The sequence below is a fragment of the Pezoporus occidentalis genome, unplaced genomic scaffold (assembly GCF_034315485.1).
Source record: "Pezoporus occidentalis ecotype Australia unplaced genomic scaffold, CSIRO_AGI_Poc_V1 ctg117, whole genome shotgun sequence".
NCBI classification, from domain to species: Eukaryota; Metazoa; Chordata; class Aves; order Psittaciformes; family Psittacidae; genus Pezoporus; species Pezoporus occidentalis.
The window spans coordinates 1,174,006-1,186,839 of record NW_026912961.1 but is presented as its reverse complement, the minus strand read 5'-3'; the positions used below and the strand labels follow the sequence as shown (position 1 = coordinate 1,186,839).

Sequence of the window (12,834 nt, the reverse complement as noted above, 5' to 3'; positions counted from 1 at the left end):
GCCAAAGGGGTATTCCATACCACAGCATGTCATACCCACTAAATATAAACTGGGGACAGTTTACCAGAAGGGCTAGACTGCTGCTCAGGTTGGGCTGGGTATCAGTTGTTGGGTGGTGAGCAGTTGTATTCTCTCCCCTTGTTATTTCCCTTATCATTATTATTATTGGTGGCAGCAGCAGCGGTTTTGTGTTATATCTTAGTTACTGGATTGCTCTTAGCCCATGGGAGCTACTTTCTTTTGATTCTCCTCCCCATCCCTCTTGGGGGGGGGGGGGGGGGGGAGTAAGAAGTGGGGGGAGTGAGTGAGCAGCTGCATGGTTCTGAGTTACTGGGTGGGCTTAAACCATGCCAAGACGTTTCAATTTTTGAGAAGGAAGATTTGATATAACACAAAGCTGTATTAACCTGCCTGACCATTACTAGCGTACAAAGCAAGGAATGTTATTTTAAGACATTTTAATGTGATAGCTCTCTTGTACCTCCATGCATTTTCATAAAAAGTGCTACAACCACACCATAAATTATATTTAAGCTATAAACTCATAAAGGTGCAAACATTTAAAACCACTTAGGCATGCTTAATAAAATGGTCTTACTTACATTGACAGGAAACTGGATATCTATGTTTATGTCTGAAGTTTTAAAACCAAATCTGCTATAGGAGGAGCCATACAATCTTAATGAGCACTCTGAAACAAGAAGAATTATACTGCATTTAAGATATACCTAATTCTAAGTCTGTAACTACTGTACAGCACTGTCAGTAGATTTTAAGCCTTACTTATTGCTACTCCTTATTGCTCTAGACTTGATGAAAACTCTTTCTTATTGAAGTATACCAATGAAATATACACCAAGAATAATATACACAACTAGTCTACGAGAAGAATTATAGAACAGCAAAACAGAAGAGTCAGTTGGTACCATGTTTTTATTGTACTTAAATCACTACTAACAAAATATTGCTGTGTCCTACTTTAAAATGAGGACTTATATGAATAGGCATGAAAAACTACAAATTAAATTCCAAAGCTGAGGGTGAAGGCAAAGTCCAGGTCCCAAGTTTACTCAGTTTACTCTTTTTACCATTAGCATTAAGCAATAATTAAGCAGATTTTAATTTTGATAACTACAGGAAATTAAGTCTTCCAACAGCACAGAGCTGTGTTAGTAAATCCTGCCTTCCATGCTGTTGCTAGCAAAGAGTTACCATGAAGGTCAAATGTCTCCCATGTCTTGTTCATCTTCACTTTCTACTACAGGTCTGTTTGGGTCATAAGAACCATGGTTATTTCTTTTTTGGTCATCCCCTTCCCCCCCCCCCCCCCCCCCCCTTGTTTTAATACTATATTATAGTTGGCATATCTAGCACTTAAACAAATTGCAAATAATACCTGGCAATTTTTGACGCAGTAAGTTTTCCATCACTGTTTTAATGTTGAACCTTTCTTCTAGATCTTCGTTACTTAAGCCAAACTCCTGCACTACATTTTCAATGGCAACACCAATAGCTTTTATCTGGGAAGGTGTTGGAGGAGGCAGAGCAGTCAGCAGCTGTTCTTCTTGTTTCTCCTTTAAAGATAGTAACACTGGTGTTTTAATGATTTTCTTGAGACTCTTAGTATGCTAGAATGAATGCCTGCAACTCCTCACAAGTAACACCACTGTATGTTTTCCAGATAGTGGATGTAATTGGAAGCAAGAATATAGAATATCAAGAGAGAAACTGCGACAAGTATAAAAAAATCAGATATTCCAGAAGGCTTCAGTAATGTGCAGTTACATATACACATATTTGGAACATTAAGAAAAGTCACCAATTCTTTCACCATCTATGAACTGGGGAAAGAGTAAGACTTAAAGAGGAAGAAATTGAAAACCTGAAGACTACAAATATTTTTATCCACTTAAAGCTGAGAAAGAAGGAAGAGATGTTTAAATAGAAAAAAAAAAAAACAACATTCAATTCTTGAATTAAGATCTTCACTATGACATACAGGTTATAATTTCTAATTCTGTCGTACCAATTGTATTTACTTATTGCTACTCCTTATTGCTCTGGACTTGATGAAAACTCTTTCTTGTTGAAATATACCAATGAAATATACACCAATAACACACACCAAGAAGAATACATACAACTAGTCTACGAGAAGAATTACAGAACAGCAAAACAGAAGTCAGTTGGTACCATATTTTTATTATACTTCAATCACTAGTAACAAAATATTGCTGCATCATACTTTAAAATGAAGACTTATTTGAATAGGTATAAAAAACTACAAATTAAATTCCAAAGCTGAGGATGAAGGCAAAGTCCAGGTCCCAAGTTTACTCAGTTTACTCTTTTTACCATTAAGTAATAATTTTAAAGAAGATTCAAACATAGCAAAAGAAAAAAAATCACTGCAGAATGATTTTACAAGCAGTGCAGTCTCATTGTAATTAGCAGGGTGAGACGGTTTCATAAAAGTACATTTTGAACTTTTTCTTGTCTTTAACTCACCTTTAGGCTTTTCTTGTGTCTTTTTTCTCTAATATGCTTATGAGCAAAAGCCACCGACTCAATCAAAACATCACACAAACTGCAGGTATATTTTGCTGATGGGTAGCTTCGAGATTGCTAAAATAAAGACAGTAAAAAAAAACCAAAAATATAGAAAGACATTACTTTCATTTCATTGAATACCCTTGCTAAATTGAATGACTAACTCTGAAATCCAGAAATATTCACTTTAGCCTTCCTAATTCCATCTTTACAGTCAAAAAGGTCATGTATCAAATATAACATCTGAAGAATGGTGGACCTTTGTCACTCAAGATCAACACGTCTTTCACAGCAGAAAATACCCAATGCTCATGGAATATAAAAATTGAATGTCCTGGGTTCAGCTGTAGCAGTCATTTTTCTCCTTCCTAGTAGCTAGTACTGTGTTTTTGACTTTAGCCTGAGAACAACGCTGACAACACCGATGTTTTGAGTTGCTGTTAAGTAAAGCGTACGCCCATCACGGACTTTTAGTCTCATGCTCTGCCAGTAAAAAGGGGCACAAGAAGCTGGGAGGAAGCAGAGACAGGACACCTGACCCAAAGCAGCCAAAGGGGTATTCCATACCACAGCACGTCATGCCCAGTATATAAACTGGGGGGAGTCACCCAGAAGGCCCAGATTGCTGCTCGGGCTGGGCATCGGTCGGCAGGTGGTGAGCAATTATATTCTCTCCCCTTGTTATTTTCCTTATCATTATTATTATTATTATTGGTGGTAGCAGTAGTGGTTTTGTGTTATACCTTAGTTACTGGACTGTTCTTATCTCAACCTGTGGGAGCTACATTCCTTCCATTCTCTTCTCCATCCCTCTGGGAGCAGGGAGGGAGAAGTGGAGGGGGTGAATTAACAGCTGCATGGTTCTGAGTCACCAGCTGGGCTTAAACTATGACACTGAATAAACACACAATAAAACTTTTCTGGTCCACTACCCCCAGCATCTAGTGATATAATGTTAATTCATGAACTAAAGGAGCAGCTATTTTTTTGTGCTTAAATTGCAGTCAAGTGAAGATTACAGTAAAAAAATACCCAAAGCATAATCTACTTTTTCTTAAGAATTCACTAACAGCACCTGTTTTATATGTTATATCAATTCTATAACTAGACTTTCTAGCCACAACCAGAGAAATTGCTCAAAGTGTACCCCTTATGTAGTTCTTATAGACAAAAAAAGGAGAGGTCTACACAAGTAAAGACAATGGCACCTTCTTCAGTCTATAAATGCAGTCTCGCTTCAATCGTTCTTCAGCTTGCTGCAATCCTAGAAGTTCTTTTTCTGACAGCATAGATTCATCTATGACTGGACCATCCGCTTCGTCTTGATCATACTCAGCTTTTCTATTTCTTCTCAATCTCCTTGGTTTCCTAAGCTTCTTCATTTCTTATAAAGAGTTATGAGAGCAAATACGTCAAATAACTTCAGAGTACCACACAGCATTTTTTTTTCTTTAATTTACCATTCTACTCATGTGCAAGTCAAAGATACAAATCATCTACCCTGCATGGTTGCATAATCTGCCATGTGCAAGTGCGATAACAGCAAAAGTATATTGTGTCACAACATACATTAACTTTGTTCGAAAGTACTATAGAACACTGATTTGTCTCACTGAAGTCACTGACCTTATTTAAACAGCTTTGTAAAAACTGGCTAAAAACATACAAGTAAATGCATTCGATTTCACTGCATAGGTGAGACAAACACTGTAAGTCACTATATTGAAAAAAACAGAAAATACCCAAAGATTTCAGGATGCCTGATCAGGCTGAGGTAGATGAACAAACTAGAAAGTGAACTGATCCATAGAACACTACGAGTATCAGAGAATTAGCGTAGGCCAATCTGAATGATTTGTATGAGCTAACAGCATTTCCATGGCTTAGGTGACATAGAACAATTTATTATCACCAGCAATAAAGCTTGTCAATGTGACTTGCCTTTCAATTAAACCAGCATATGAATCAGTATTGCCTTTACCTTATTAAACAGACAAGTGAAAAACAAAACAAAAAACCAGAACAAACCACAAAACCCCCAAATCAACCTCTACTGGCTACAGAAATCAGTAAATAAAGAACTTGCTAAGAATCTGCACACATAGCTTAATACAGCTATAAAAGTGGCAGAATAAACATGCTTAGAAAGCTTGTTACCTTTACAGCAAAGTTCTGGCACAAATTAACGTAAATACAACTTCTACTTTTAAGCAAACTTTGTAATCATTTTGATTTTGAATTGCTACTGGTCCAAAGAATACCTGCAAAAAATAATCCCAGGTATGAATAGACACAGGCCACATCTTCACACATTACTTAGATCACATCTTACTGCTCACTTGAACAGCTATACAGGATGTCCAGATGCATGCAATTCCTAAGTTCCCTGCTTTTGAGAAAGTTCATTTAACTTCTTAGACTACAAACCCCCTACCATAGTATTAGGTTTTAATTTACAATAACTGAAAGGTAACACAACTGCTCTAGCAAACACATTTAAAAGGTTTCTATGCTGGGACCACAGTTTTCGGCCTCTAATAGGTGGCAAAAGGGAAACAATTTGGTTGTGTATTTTCAACCAGTTGTTTGACTCAGTTCAGAAAGCAGCATGCATGTGCTAGTGCTGTAAACAAGATCAGACCAAGAATGGCAATATAATTTCTTTCAGCAGCAGCACAAGTTTATGCTGGAATAAACAGAAATACAGCTGTGAGGGTTGCAGGAACAGTATTCCAAAAGAAGTTCAAGAAGCAGAAACAGAAATCCAAGTTTCTAAACTTTACCCATCCCTTCCATTTTTCACATTGACTCTCCTGCTCAAACTCCAAAGACCTGCCACAGTTGTTTGGCTTCAATTTTACTGAGCAGCACAGACAGAACTTAAGACAAAAAAGTTTATTAAATTAATGTCTTTGCAGGAAAGTGTGTCACAACTAACTACTTATCAATTATTTTAGTAACCATGAAGTAACTTAAAAACAAACTTCCAAAGTAAACAAACACTTCTAGTATTTGGTAGTTATGGTAGTGACAATCTGATTACAGGTTAATGACTAAAATACCAAAGACAAGTTAAAGTTAAAGCTTCTGCAGAAAAAAACAGTGCCTCAGAGATCTGGTGAACTTCCTTATAAGCTGCAGTAAAAAGGCATAAAGGGAAGAGACAACTGCATAGAAGAGTTCAAGTAAAAGGAAATGCTGAGAGACACATTTTTAGGAATTGTTTGCTACTTGATATAGAATTAGAGCTTTTGAAGAGACCTCAAGAGGTGAGCTATGCCATGCCAGTGCTTCTCAGCAGAATGAAATGAACCTTGTCAATCCTCAGCAATGCTCACCTAGCCTGTTCTTAAAGGCCCTCAGGTACATGCTCCTGAGCTGCCCAGACAACCTCTCCAGTACTTCCCCTACCTTTTATCCCAAGAAACATTCCCTTTATTCCCCTCATTAATTTATTTATTTCCCTCATCTGAACCTTTCCTGCTCAGTTTTAGGCCCATTGCTTTGTGTTCCATGTACTGCAAAGACACAAGGCAGGTTACCTCATCAGCTTTTTAATACCTTTTTCTAGACAGTTGAAGACTGTTATCATGCCTCCCTAAGCTTCCTTTTTTGCAGAGAGAAGGGTGATTGTTTACAATTTCTGTAGTTTCCATCCTCTATGTAACCTGGCATTATTTTTGCTCTTCTCTGGTAAATTCAGTTGCAGTACTCTGTCCAGCTTTGCATCCTCATTGAATGAGTAAAATGGAAACAGCCCAAAGACTTACAGCAACAGGAGTACTTCAGGCTGTGAGTCTGTTTACACGCCTCACAGTGCCATGACACTGACTACTAGAAAGCATTTTCTGATTCACTACAGTTTCAGATTCTTCTCTGAAAAAAAAACTACTTTAAAATAACTTTTCCTCCTTTATTTGTAGAGTTGACATCCCTGCTTAAGCAATGGCATTTTCATCACATGTATTCTGCATTTCATCCTGTATGTAGGTCACTTTGCCAATTGTGCAAAGTTATTTTAATTGACCTTCCTGCTTTTCTGCATTCTGTTCCTACCAGCTCCACAGCATACCAAAATTTAAAACCACACAATTAATAAGCATGCTGTCTTCATTCATCACCAGACTAATGTAATAAACATTGAACAGAACAGGATTCTCATATATGCTTGTGCTATTTTGACAAAATCTTTGGTAAGTATTCGGTATATATCAAATTACAGCTCTGCAAGTCTCTTGTACTAATTTCATCTGGAGACTTTTCCTCTACTTACAGAACTGTCACATAGTGTCTAAGATGCTACTGTATCAGTAACAGCAGTATCTACTAACTGCTTCTCCCACATCCACAGGGGACTGACCACTATTTTAAAGAAATAAAGGAAACTAGAAGGAGCTGGCATACTTTCTTCTTGACAAACCCATGTTTACTGCTACACATCCCTTTGTTCGTAGAATCACAGAATGGTCAGGGTTGGAAAGGACCTTAAGATCATCTAGCTCCAACCCACCTGCCATGGGCAGGGACACCTCACACTAAACCATGTCACCCAAGGCTTTGTCCAACCTCGCCTTGAACACCACCAGGAATGGAGCAGTCACAGCTTCCCTGGGCAACCCATTCCAGTGCCTCACCATCCTTACAGGAAAGAACTTCCCCTGCTTAAGTTCTAGCCCATTACCCCTTGTCCTATCGCTACAGTCCCTAATGAAGAGTCCCTCCCCAGCATCCCTATAGGCCCCCTTCAGATACTGGAAGGCTGCTATGAGGTCTCCACGCAGCCTTCTCTTCTCCAGGCTGAACAGCCCCAACTTCCTCAGCCTGTTTTCACAGGCAAAGTGCTACAGTCCCTGATCATCCTCGTGGCCCTTCTCTGGACTTGTTCCAACAGTTCCATGTCCTTTTTACATTGAGGACACCAGAACTGGACACAATACTCCAAGTGAGGTCTCACGAGAGCAGAGTAGAGGGGCAGGATCACCTCCTTTGACCTGCTGGTCACGCTCCTTTTGATGCAGCCCAGGATACGGTTGGCTTTCTGGGCTTTGAGCCCACACTGAAGCTGGCTCATGCTAAATTTCTCACTGACCAATACCCCCAAGTCCTTCTCTGCAGGGCTGCTCTGAATCTCTTCTTTGCCCAAACTGTAGCTGTGTCTGCGATTGCTCTGCCCCAGGTGTAGGACCTTGCACTTGGCATGGTTAAACTTCATAAGGTTGGCATCAGCCCACCTCACAAGCGTGTCAAGGTCCCTCTGGGTGGCATTCCTTCCCTCCAGGGTATCAACCGAACCACACAGCTTGGTGTCATCAGCAAACTTGTTGAGGGCACACTCAATCCTACCGTACACGTCACCGACAAAGATGCTGAACAACACTGATCCCAATGCTGATCCCTGAGGGACACCACTCATTACTCGTCTCCAACTAGACACTGAGCCATTGACCAAACTCTTTGCATGTGGCCATCCAGCCAGTTCTTTATCCACTGAGTGGTCCACCTATCAAACTGATGTCTCCCCAATTTAGAGACAAGGATGTCATGCGGGAGACAGTGTTGAACGCTTTGCACAAGTCCAGACAGATGATGTCAACTCTACCCCATCCATCAATTCCATAGCCCCATCATAGAAGGCCATGTTAGGTTACGTTATTTGTTCCAGAATGGATTTCCAAAATTAAAGCTGCATACTTTAAAATCCCAATTTTAAGAGATGTTTGCCCTTTCCTGTAGGCCAGTTGCTCACTTCTGAGTAAGTTCTCCAATCATAATTGAGTGGTTCCAAAAATCTACTTCAGTGAGTTCCTGAAGTTTCACAGAAAAAGGTCATTCAACCCAGCAATTTCAAGGACAAACTTGTGTAAACATTCTACTTTGCTTTCTCCTCATCTGAAGTTAAGTGTGCAACTTGATTCTAACAATAAGAGACACTGCTCACAGTTCTATCTTTTAGTGGCAGCTGATACCATGGGAAAGGACATTTAATTCCTGGACTTCCCAGTAACAACCATCAGTAGCATTCCTCCTCAGCAGGGTGGGGGCAGACCAATACTGTCTTTGGCCCCCTTCTTAACTAGAACAAGACTTAACAGGCAGCTACGTCCCAGTAGTAGCACCTCATCTACGCTTTAATCATTATTTAATTATATTCTCTTCTTTCAAGCTTCCTCTGTCCACTTACAGTTCCTTTTATTACTCTCACTCAATGAAGATATTTTGATATTGATCACTTTATCCTCCCTTAGCCTGCCCTCCCTTGTATTTCAGTACTCAGGGCTTATACTCTCAACTATTAGTATCAACTGCCCATAGAGAAGTTCAGTATGCATGGAGAATTAGTTTTGTGTTATTGTTGTATTACTATTGCTATGCAGTATTGTCTTATATCTTTGTTAACATATGTTGTTACAGACCTCATCAGTAGCTCTAAAATCTCACCCTGTTGTCCTGGTTTCAGCTAGGATAGTTATTTTTATTCCTAGTAGCTGGTGCAGTGCTGGATTTTGGCTTTAGTGTGAGAAAAAGGCTGGTAACACACCAATGTTTTAGTTGTTGCTTAGTAGCTCTTATCCTTATCAAGGACTTTTCAGTCTCTCATGTTCTGCCACTGAAGTGGTGCACAAGATGCGGGGAAGGAGCAAAGACAGGACCCAAACTAGCCAGAGGTATTCCATACCACAGCATGTCATGTCCAATATTTAAACTGGGGGGAGTCACCCAGAAGGGCAGATCATTGCTCAGGTCAGGCTATCCATCAGTGGGTGGTGAGCAATTGTATTGTGCATCACCTTTTGCTGATTTGTTTGGTTTTGTTTTATTTTTCTCTTTTTGTTTGCTTTTCTCTTTTGTAATTTCCCATTTCTTTATTATTAGTAGCATTAGTATTACATTATACCTTATTTTAATTATTAAAACCTGTTCTTATCTCAACTGACAGGCTTTACCTTTTTTCTGATTCTCCTCCCCATCCCACTGGGGGAGGAGGAGGGGTGAGTTAGAAGCTCTGTGGCAATTATAGTCTCTGGGCTCGGATTAAAACACAATGCTTGTATCACCTGAACTTAAAGATCCCTTATCAACCTTAACAGATTCAATCACATCATACCTGGAAAACTGCAAACAGGGGCACTGCACAGATGTGGCAATCCACCTACTACCACTCATAAGCTTACAACACAATTTATAGAATAATTTCTGTATCATTCACTGTAACAATTTAAACAATCGTTTAAAGTGCTGCAGTATAGTACAGTCCATAGTTTGCAACATTTGACAGAGAAAAAAATATTTTTTTTGCTTTAACAGTGAATCTTGAAATTTTACTTTTCAGTAACAGACACAGCAAGCTACTTTACCGGACAGCTGTACAAAATACCCCTGAAACCAAACACTGATTACCAGAGCTTTCTTTCTGCATGTTTGACACATCTTCACTCATGAAGTCTTCCTGAAGTTGTCTTCCATTTCTGTTTCCAGCACCTTCAAACTCATGAAGAGAGTCCCTTCTTGTCCTGCTATGCACAGGAATCTGGGCAACAGATCGGTGTTCTCTCCAGCTGTCATAAGTACCATGATGATCAGATACCCACTTCTTTATTTGGTCTCTTTGGGTATCATTTAACTTTGACTTCTGACTGTGTACTGCATTTTTAATTGAATTTGGGCTACTGAAAACACTACGTGGCCCTCGTCTGGGAATGCCTCCGTAGTGACCCGGTGTTCCCTGTTTTTTTTGCAGGCCGGTATATATTTTCTTCATATGGCCATTTCCGCATTCGTCCATAAAGTCATGGTACTCTTTCTGTAACGAACTTCCTTTTAATTCTTCCTGATGTAAAATTTCCTGTTCCTGATTTTGTTTGGCAACGAAAGGTTTTGCAGCATCTCCCATGGTTATTGCTGTTCAACTTAGTAATTCACACCTAGAAATAAAACAGTTAAAAGTTGTATTTCAAAATGAATCAAGTGATAAACACTGGTTAGTATTTTTATGGAAAAGTAAACAGTCAAAGCCCTAGCTCTGTAACACCATAAGCAAAGCAAGTCTTTGAGGAAAACAAAATTTTCTCCAATGAAAGGCAGTTCAAAATTCTGCTAAGTTCCTTCTCTGGAAATGTCAAATGTCTATGGCTGGTTTACTAAATACAGAGACAGCTAATGGCTTTTTTGGGCATAAAGGTCTAGATGCCATTAGCACAGATGACTGTTCTCAAAAGTCCATGTGACAGTCTCAGCTCAGCATAGGAAAGGTTTGAAAGAATGACCAAAGGAACTCTGTAGAATGTTGAATATGTAAGAACATAAAAGGCAGTAACAAGGGTGGCCTCAAAACCATTCTACATCATCTGAGTATTCCCCTCTCCCCACACTAGACACTGTTCACCTTGTTAAGAATGAAAATTGTTACCAGAGGAGGTAGGCTGGTACTCAAGTTCTACATGTCTGTCAGGCAGATGTGACACAGTGGATGAGAAACAAGGCTACACTCCTAGTATACTCTGCACATTTTACCCAGACTACCATTCTTAAGTCTCACATCACTCAGTATTAAGCATTCATAGTTTGTATTTTAGTATTCTCTAAAACACCTGGGCTACTGATTTGCTCCTCCTCCCCTCCCAACAGTTGGCCACATCCATGTTCTTTTTTGTAAAAGATTTCCAGGCAGCTATAACTCCATGTTTGCATAAACCCTTTGTGGATTGTGAAAGGGGGAGTTACCTGGAAAAGACATAGGCACACACATAAGCAGGAGTGGTCACATCAACAGTGAGTATTGTATGATTTAAATATAGCCGCATGCAACCAAACAAAAAAAGGTTTGCTCTTTCAAAAGACATGCATATGATTATGGACACAGAAAAGGCTGAAGGGCACTTACAAGAAGTGCTGAAACAGCAGGAAATGTCTTGTTGCCTTTAGTATGGGAGTAGGGTACCCGATTTTCTTAAACATTTTCTAAGTTTCGCAGACCCCAAAGGCACCCTTAGGCATCTCCATGTCTACTTTCTGTAGGCTTAAGGCTTTCAGTGTCCACCCCCCTTAAGCAGCAGAGGTTTGTTTTTTTTTCTCTCAAGCGATTGACAAAACAAATAGGATTCCTAGCCTAATAACCTGAATTCATAGCATGTTATGTACAACTGCAGAGATGCAGCTATTCCAGGTAGGCTCTGAAAGAAAAGTTTCAGCTACACAAAGTGGATTTGCTTCCTATTTTAGGAGAGGAACTGCTGTCACACCTGAATTTCAGAGTGACCTGAAACCAGCCTGTTTTAGAGTCATTCCCAGAAGCAAAGCCCACACCCAGCCACCAACCTGGATGACGACACACTGCTGGCCCTGGAAGGGAGCAAAGAGTCCTAAGTCCATGCCTGCCTCTGGCTCCTAACTACGAACACAGAAGCTGGCCAGGAGCTGGGCGGGGGCTACACTGGGGTGGACTGCCCCAAAGTTACAGCCACGCCGCTATGGGGCCGCACGGCCCCACGCGGGGCCATACGCAGGAGGCACCACCAGCCATGTTGTCAACGGGCCCCTGACGGTGGTGCACAACACCGGCCTCCGTCACCACAACGCAGGAAACACGTTCCGTGGCCCGGGGCTCCCCTACTCGCACGCCGCGGCTCCCAGCCGTCCTCCCCGCGGCTGACGAAGGCCCCCAGCCTTCTCCTGCCCTCCTTACTCCGTGCAACTCAAGGTTCAGGGAAAAGCCTAGAGGAGGCGAGGGGCCGACTGGAGCAGGACAGGGGCGGCGGCGCCTGTGGCGCAGCAGCCTCCCCCTCCCCGGGCCAGCCCTGCCCTGCACCGCCGCCTCAACCCGGCAGCCCGCGAGGCGAGGGGCCGCGGCCCAGGAGGGGAGGGCAGGAACGGGCCGCGGCCGAGCCAGGCGTCGCCCGGCCGCCACCCACCAAAGAAGGGACACTCACCGGCCGCCGACAGCCCAGCCGCTACCGCCCCTCTGCCATTGTGCCCCGGCGGAAACGATACCGGTTCCCCCGTGCGACCCAGCCGCCCCGGTCTTCCGGCAGTGCGGCCCCGGCCCGTCCCCCACGGGGGCGTGTCGTGACGCTAGAGGCGGGTCCGAGGGCTCGGCGTGAAGGTTACTTTCGAGCAGCTGCAGGCCTGCGGAGCCATGTGGGTAGCTGAGAGGGCTTCGGTGGTGGGCAGAGGTCTAGTCGGTAGAGGTGAAGTCGTTTGCTCCCGTTGGGGACCTGAAGGCACCGCTACCCCGCTGTATGCCAACCCCATATATCCCGCATCGCAAAAAAATAACCAGTAGCTAAT

The 12,834-nt window shown here is 41.7% G+C and overlaps 1 protein-coding gene across 1 annotated transcript in view; it reads right to left on the bottom strand.

Moving 5' to 3' along the window:
- TUT7 (terminal uridylyl transferase 7) overlaps positions 1–12,593 on the bottom strand; it is a 37,809-nt gene extending 25,216 nt beyond the window's left edge. The window contains exons 1-6 of the mRNA XM_062640140.1: positions 12,477–12,593; positions 9,949–10,472; positions 3,759–3,934; positions 2,509–2,625; positions 1,397–1,574; positions 603–691 (exon numbers count right to left, since the gene is read on the bottom strand). Of these exons, the coding sequence (XP_062496124.1) occupies positions 603–691; positions 1,397–1,574; positions 2,509–2,625; positions 3,759–3,934; positions 9,949–10,441 (1,053 nt within the window). The 5' untranslated portion in view covers positions 10,442–10,472; positions 12,477–12,593. The remainder of the gene's footprint in view (positions 1–602; positions 692–1,396; positions 1,575–2,508; positions 2,626–3,758; positions 3,935–9,948; positions 10,473–12,476) is intronic.
- Between the last annotated feature and the right edge of the window lie 241 nt (positions 12,594–12,834).